At 52.5% G+C, this 7,559-nt stretch overlaps 1 protein-coding gene across 3 annotated transcripts in view; it reads left to right on the forward strand.

Annotated features, from left to right (window-relative positions):
- The window catches only part of PRKACA (protein kinase cAMP-activated catalytic subunit alpha), a 16,783-nt gene extending 9,506 nt beyond the window's left edge, over window positions 1-7,277 (forward strand). For 2 of the 3 annotated variants that reach the window (XM_007469054.1, XM_007469056.1), the window contains exons 4-10: window positions 1,965-2,063; window positions 3,090-3,172; window positions 3,949-4,075; window positions 4,168-4,263; window positions 4,367-4,489; window positions 6,518-6,682; window positions 7,097-7,222. In XM_007469054.1, coding sequence (XP_007469116.1) covers window positions 1,965-2,063; window positions 3,090-3,172; window positions 3,949-4,075; window positions 4,168-4,263; window positions 4,367-4,489; window positions 6,518-6,682; window positions 7,097-7,222 — 819 coding nt within the window. Of the gene's footprint in view, window positions 1-1,964; window positions 2,064-3,089; window positions 3,173-3,948; window positions 4,076-4,167; window positions 4,264-4,366; window positions 4,490-6,517; window positions 6,683-7,096 lie in introns of all 3 variants that reach the window. The other variant, XM_007469055.1, reaches the window with a different exon arrangement.
- The last annotated feature ends 282 nt before the right edge of the window (window positions 7,278-7,559 follow it).

Consider the following 7,559-nt stretch of genomic DNA (forward strand, 5'->3'; position numbering starts at 1 on the left):
TGCATTGGCGGGCGGACTCTCAACCACTGTGCCACCAGGGAAGCCTCTGTAAATATTTTTGAAACCCTACTTTTTGCCAGGCAGTGCTCTAGAGCAGCACCATCCAGGAGACATATCACACAAGCCACATATGGTTTTAAATTTTCTAGAATCCTCATTTTATTTATTTATTTGGTAGCACTGCGTGGCTTGCAGGATCTTAGTTCCCGAACCAGGGATTGAACCCTGGGCCCTCGGCAGGGAGAGCACGGAGTCCTAACCACTGAACCACCAGGGAATTCCCTAGAATCCTAGTTTTAAAAGTTTTAAAAAGGCAGAATTCATTTTAACAATATGCTGTAATTAAGCCAGTATATCTACAATATTATCATTTAAATGTATGTATCCAGTGTAGAAATATGCTTAATGAGACATTTTACATTCTTTTTTTCCGTACTAAGTCTTAGAAATCCAGCATGCATTTTACACATATAACACATCTCCATTCAGATGTTAATTTTCACTGTTCACGTAGCCCAGGTTGTTCCAAACAGGCTTGAAAGTTGTCTGGTAACGGTGCCAAGTATCAGTTTTTAAATTTTCTTTTTTTAAAATTTCTTTCTTTCTTTCTTTATTTTTGGCTGAGTTGGGTCTTCGTTGCTGTGCATGGACTTTCTCTAGTTGCAGCGAGCGGGGGGTACTCTTCTTTGCGGTGCACAGGCTCTAGGCGTGAGGGCTTCAGTAGTTGTGGCACATGGGCTCAGTAGTTGTGGCTCACAGGCTCTAGAGTGCAGGCTCAGTAGTTGTGGCACACGGGCTTAGTTGCTCCACAGCATGTGGGATCTTCCCAGACCAGGGCTCAAACCCGTGTCTCCTGCATTGGCAGGTGGATTCTTAACCACTGTGCTGCCAGGGAAGTCCCTAAATTTTCATTTTATATATATATATATATATTTTTTTTTTTTTCTTTTTGTCTGCCTTGGGTCTTCGTTGTGGTGCGTGGGCTTCTCAGTGCAGTGGCTTCTCTTTGTTGTGGAGCACGGGCTCTAGGCGCAAGGGCTTCAGTAGTTGTGGCGTGCGGGCTCAGTAGTTGTGGCGCACGGGCTTAGTTGCTCCGCAACATGTGGGATCTTCCCAGACCAGGGCTCAAACCCGTGTCCCCTGCGTTGGCAGGTGTATTCTTAACCACTACGCCACCAGGGAAGCCCTAAATTTTCATTTTAGATACTTCAAATTTTAAACTTGGTTCCCCAGTCAACGAACCACATTTCAAGTACTCAGCAACCGTACGTGGCTAGTGTGGAATCTACTGGACAGTTCAGGTATAGACCCAAAGGATTTAGCTGTGAGCAAAGCAGAAAAAGCCCCAGTGCAGTGGGGCTTAGAGCTGACCAAGGGGCCAGGCTGCCTGCGTGTGACAAGCTGGACTGATGTTGACTAACTGCGTGTGAACTTGGGCACGGCACTTCCCCTCTGCATCTGGGCTTCCAAACTTGCATGCTCCCATTGCATACCCCTCAGGGCTCCTGTCAGAGAGTGTGAGACGGCTGCTGGGGACAGCTGAGGGCTGAGGAATTAGCCCTGGGTTCAAGTGGATGTGGGGGGCGGGGTGTCCTCTAGATGCAGGGAACGTATTTCTAAATCCCCCACCCCTTGGGTGCTACTCCCACCTGTCTGCCCCTTCCTCCAGGAAGCCTTCTCTGACCCCCCAGGCTTCACCGGATGCCTTATCTGGGCATCCACAGGCCCCAAGCCTCCCCCACCACAGCTCTGACCCCTGTGGCCTGGTGACTCATGTGTTCCTGCCCTGAACTGCATGCCATGTGGGGACAGGCACCCAGCCCAGGGCTTGACAGGCCCCAGGCACTCAAACGATTCTGGATGGAGGACCCAGCCTGGCCCTGGTACGTCTACTTTTGGGTGGCAGGGAAGCAAAGAGCTCTCTCACACCCCCTCCTCTCTCCTCTCTCCTCCCACCCCTGCAGGTGGTAAAGCTGAAGCAGATTGAGCACACCCTGAATGAAAAGCGCATCCTGCAAGCGGTCAACTTTCCGTTCCTTGTCAAACTCGAGTTCTCATTCAAGGTGGGGTCCCAGCGGCCGCAGACCAGGGCCACTGCCGGGTGGTGCAGCCTCTGGGTTCCCAGAGCTGGGGCCCAGCCAACCACAGCCAGTGGCTGCCCGCAAAGGCAGCCCCACTGATGGGGGAGCGGTGAAGAAGGCCCCCTGGGATGGAGGGCAAGTCAGCCTGGGGCCCTGACAGAGCCCAGGTTCGGCTGGGCCTGCCAACTTATAGCTTGATAACCTTGGGCAAGTCCCCCAACCTGGATAACATCCCTCAAAATCATCGATCCATTTACAGCAAGAACCTGACACACAGCCACAAACTGCCACTCAGCCTGGGTTCAAATCCCAGCCTTGCACTTCCTGGCTGTGTGACCCTGGCAAGAAACTTCACTCCCGTGAGCCTTAGTTTCTTCATCTGTAAAATGGGGATCATGGCAGGCCCCACCTGGTGGGGCTGCCATGACAGTTCCAACCGCATCATGAGCACCCTGCGTGAGCTGTTTTGGGTGCCGTCCTAAGCCATGACTGTGAGAGTTGGAAAAGGCCCCTCAGGGCCTGTGACCCTAGCAGTCACAAGGACCCCATGCTTTGTTTAAGGCTCTGCTGCCACCATCTTGAAATTCATAATCATTTTTTTAACAAGGGGCCTCACTTTTATTTTGAGGGGGGACTCACAAAATCTGTAGCCCATCCTGGTCCCATTTGACAGATGACAAAACTGTGGCCCCAAGAGCCTTGCTCAAGACAGTCACAGACAGGAGCCACCACAGAGTTCTCTCTGCAGCCCAGGCATGCCAGCCAGGTCCCTGATGTACCTCTAGCCAGCCCTCACTTTTGGCCCCCGTAAGCAGGATCATGGCTGCCCCTTCTTTCTCACAGGCAGAATGAAATGAGACAGGTAATCAGTGAGCACAGTGCCTGGCGCTTGGAACGTGCTTCACATGGGAACCAAAATTGTTGTTGTCGCTTTATGTCTGACACCTGCTTTCAGGTGGGGCCTGGGGCTTGGGGAGTGGGGCCGTGATCAGCTGCTGCTTCCCACAGGACAACTCAAATTTATACATGATCATGGAGTACGTGCCTGGTGGGGAGATGTTCTCACACCTGCGGCGGATCGGGAGGTTCAGGTGAGCCCGACGCCCCCTGCCACCCTGGGCCTGGGGTGTGCATGGGTGTCTTCTGTGGAAGTGGCCTCTTCAGGTCCCTGTGGGTTCTTGTTCCCCCGAGCTGAGGAATCTACAATGTCTCAGCCACCACGAAACAAAACAAACACGGTGACTTAGGCATCACCATGTAAGTGGGCAATTTCATGTCGTTTTAAAATTTGTGCTATCTTATTTATATAGATATGCACTTTACATACAATAAAGTGCACAGGTTTTCAATACCCTGTTCCATGAGTTTTGACAGCTGCATTCACATGTGTAACCACCACCCCAGAAAATTCCCTCAAATGCCTTTCTTGGCAAATCACCACCTCAACAAAGGCAAACGTCCTTTCTGGCTTCAAACACCATAAATGTGTTTGGTCTGGGTCTGGACTTGACATAAATGGAATCACACAGTTCATATTCTTTTGTCCCTTCCTTCTCTTGCTTCACATAATCGTTTTGTGATCCAGCCACATTGTTGGGTATATTCAGCATTCGTCCTGGTGGTGGTGTTGGGTAGGATCCCATTATAGGAATCTATCACAATCTGTGATTCCATTCCTCTGTTGATGGACATTTGGGCTCTTTCCAGTTTGGGGCTGTATATGAATAAGGCTTCTCTGCTGATGCATTTTGATTGCTGGGCTGGAGGCAGCTCGATAGGCCCACCTGCTGGACCATTAGGGGGTGGGCAGGTCCTGCTGGTGTGGCCACCCACTCTCACCCATCCTCTCCCTGCTTGTCCCCATCAGTGAGCCCCATGCCCGCTTCTACGCAGCCCAGATTGTCCTGACCTTTGAGTACCTGCACTCGCTCGATCTCATCTACCGGGACCTGAAGCCGGAGAACCTCCTTATCGACCAGCAGGGCTACATTCAGGTGCCCACTGGGCTGGGCGAGGGGCAGCCCCAGGTGGCCACAGCCTGAACCCTCCCACCCTCCCGGCCAACCGCCCATTCTTGTGCCCACAGGTGACAGACTTCGGTTTCGCCAAGCGTGTGAAAGGCCGCACCTGGACCTTGTGCGGCACCCCCGAGTACCTGGCCCCCGAGATCATCCTGAGTAAAGTAGGCACTTCCCTACCCCTCCCACCGCTCTGAGGCCTGCTCCACCGCCAGCAGCCCCCTCCTTACCCTTCTCCCCTCACCTGCTCCCCTCCTCTCGCTCCAGGGCTACAACAAAGCTGTGGACTGGTGGGCCCTGGGGGTTCTCATCTATGAGATGGCCGCTGGCTACCCGCCCTTCTTCGCTGACCAGCCCATCCAGATCTATGAGAAGATTGTGTCTGGGAAGGTGAGGCCCGGATATGGGGGCTCAGGCCTAAGACTGACCCTTCCCTGCCTGTCCCGCTCACTGTGGAGCCCTGATCGTCATTGTCGGGGAATTCCCTGGCAGTCCAGTGGTTCGGACTCTGAGCTGGCTTCCACTGCAGGGGGCACAGGCTTGATCCCTAGCTGGGGAACTAAGATCCCAAGTGCTGTGTGGGGCGGCCAAAGAAAAACAGAAAAAGAGCAATCGAGAAGTTGATCAAGTCAGGCCAGGTGGTGAAGCCAGACACACCCGCTACGCTAACTGAGGCCACCACTTGACACAACCTCGCTGTCTGATTCTGGACCACAGTGCCGAAATCCTAAGGGTTTTCAAAACCCCAGGTCTCACCCAAACTCCTGCCCTGCCTGCCAGGAGGCTGGTCTCGTCTCTAGTCGGCCCCGTTAGCATGAATTTTCACAAGTTTCACAGCAAAAAAGCAAGCATGTTCAGTTCCCAGGCGCTACCCCAGACCCCTCCAGGGAGTCACTTTGGACGTAAGGCCCTGCCTCCTTTCCCAAGTGCAGACTTTCTAACTTGCAGGGTGTGGGTAAGGGGTGGCAGAACCGTTAGAGCCCCGGAGTGCCTTAAGTACCCGCTGCCCCATGCACCCCCTCGGTTGTACCCCACCACTCTGAGGGAGTGAGGAAGCCGAGGTGCAGAGATTGGACATGTCTGGTTCAAGATCACACGGCAGCATCGTCTCAAAAGAGGTTGGGGACCCCACTTCTGACTGCAGCTCACCCACCTCACCAGGAGGACCAACCATCCCTCCATCTGGCCCAGGAAATGGTGTGAGTGGCTCCCAGCTCAGCCTAGGTGGGCTGACCTGGCTCTGAGTCCCAGCTCTGCCACCCATCGGCTTTGAAACCTCAGGCCAATGTCTTCGCTTCTCTGAGTCTTATCCATCTCAGAACTGGGGAACTAGCCACTTGCCTCTCAGAGAGGTTGAGAGAATCACCACCTGCAAAGTGGGGTCACTAAAAAAGGGAAAGATGAGGTGTCTGCCACCAGGCAGAATAGAAATTGCCAAGAAAATGGCCCAGAGTGGGGGAAAAAAAAAAGAAAAAGCCATAGAAGTTTTCGAGGGGGGAGAGAAGATGAGCGTGACTCCCTTCTTTGTAGCATTTCACAGTTCCCACGCACCCTCAGCGGGATTATCTCCCTCATGCAACCCTGGGATATCTGCCCCATGCCAGAGAGGCAGGCACAGGCCCAGAGAGGTTAAGGGCCGTGGCCGAGGTCACACAGCATGGAAGAGGCAGAGCAGTGCTGGAAGTCGGTTCTTGCAGCTCTAAATCCAGTGACTGCTTGCATACAAAGCTGTGGACTCAAAGCATTTGGGGAAAGTTTCTGGAAGAGTTGAACTGAGCCTTAAAGAATGGAAGAGCCTTAGCTATGCAGAGAGAGAGAGAGAGAGAGAGAGACAAACAATTATTTCTCTCAGAAGCATGAATATGTCTGAAGTCCCCAGACCCTAGCAGAGCTGCCTTAGGAAGCAGTGGCTAAGAATGCAAGTTCTGGAGTCCAGCAGACCCCAGATGGAACCAACTTGCCCTGCTCCTCTGAGTGATCTTGGGCAAGCTGTTTAATCCTCCCGAGCCTCAGTTTCCTCCTCTCCAGAAATAGAAATGGGAACCTCTGGAATTCCCCGGCAATCCAGTGGTTAGGACTCTGGACTTCCACTGCCGAGGCCCTGGGTTCAATCCCTGGTTGGGGAACTAAGATCCCACAAGCCGCATGGTGCAGACAGAAGAAAATGGGAACCTCATAGCTCTTACCTCTCCAGCAGCATCAGCACGGCTCAGGAACTGGCTAGAAATAGAGACTTTCAGGCCCCACCTGAATCAGATAAACTTCAGTGGGCCCAGCAAGCTGTTCTAATGGGATTCCGATGCACACTCTGGTTTGGGGTCCTCCACCCAATAAGACAATTGGATGGTGAAGGCAGTGTTCTGGGCTCCCCAAGCTCCAGATCAGTTTCCCAATCTGTCTGTGTTACCCTCTCTCCAGGTGCGGTTCCCGTCCCACTTCAGCTCCGACCTGAAGGATCTGCTGCGGAACCTCCTGCAGGTGGACCTCACCAAACGTTTTGGGAACCTCAAGAATGGGGTCAATGACATCAAGAACCACAAGTGGTTTGCCACGACCGACTGGATCGCCATCTACCAAAGGAAGGTAGGCGCCCCCCTTCCCCTTGTGCTCTGAGGGTTTTGGAGGGGGGTGGGCAAGAGTCAGGGAGTATTGCCAATGGAGAGATGAAAACGGAAGGGGAATTTGAAAATAGGCTGCGGGCTCTGGGTCAGTTTAGATAAGGCAACTTAGAGCATTGGGGGTATAGAAACAGAATTGTGGGGTCATTTGGCCACTCTGTGACCTTGAACAGACTTCCCTCTCTGGAAATTAGTTTCCCCATGGGTGAATTGGCTATAATAAGATTCTTGGGTTGTTAAGATGAGTCCATACCCTAATGCTAAGATCAGGCCTGGGGCAGAGTAATTGATCTCATGAATGTTAGCCCGTTCGCATTTATTGTTGTAACGATGATTATGTTGACTGCTGAGGTCTGAATGGCTCTTGACCCCTCTCCAGGTGGAAGCTCCCTTCATACCAAAGTTTAAAGGCCCTGGGGACACGAGTAACTTTGACGACTATGAGGAGGAAGAGATCCGAGTCTCCATCAATGAGAAGTGTGGCAAGGAGTTTTCTGAGTTTTAGGGGTGTGCCTGTGCCCCCATGGGTTTTCTTTCTTTGTTTCTTTTTTTTTTTTTTTTGAAACACCAGCTGCTCCCCCTCACCCCCTTCTCCCTCCTGCCCCCCCCGTCCCCCCTACTGCTTTTGCCTCCCTCCTCCCCCACAGCCCCCTACCCTAGCCCACTTCTGCCTGTTTTAAACGAGTTTCTCAGTTCTTCCCTTCTTCAGGTCAGACCAGGTCTTGCTGGTGTGTCAGGGACAGGGTGTGGAAAGAAGGGCCCAAACTTAACTCCAGCCACCTGCCCCCCACCCAAAAAAAAAAAAAAAAAACCACAGGCACCACTCTCTAAGGGCAAATGAA

This window comes from Lipotes vexillifer, unplaced genomic scaffold, assembly GCF_000442215.2.
Source record: "Lipotes vexillifer unplaced genomic scaffold, Lipotes_vexillifer_v1.1 scaffold1699, whole genome shotgun sequence".
Classification (NCBI taxonomy): domain Eukaryota; kingdom Metazoa; phylum Chordata; class Mammalia; order Artiodactyla; family Lipotidae; genus Lipotes; species Lipotes vexillifer.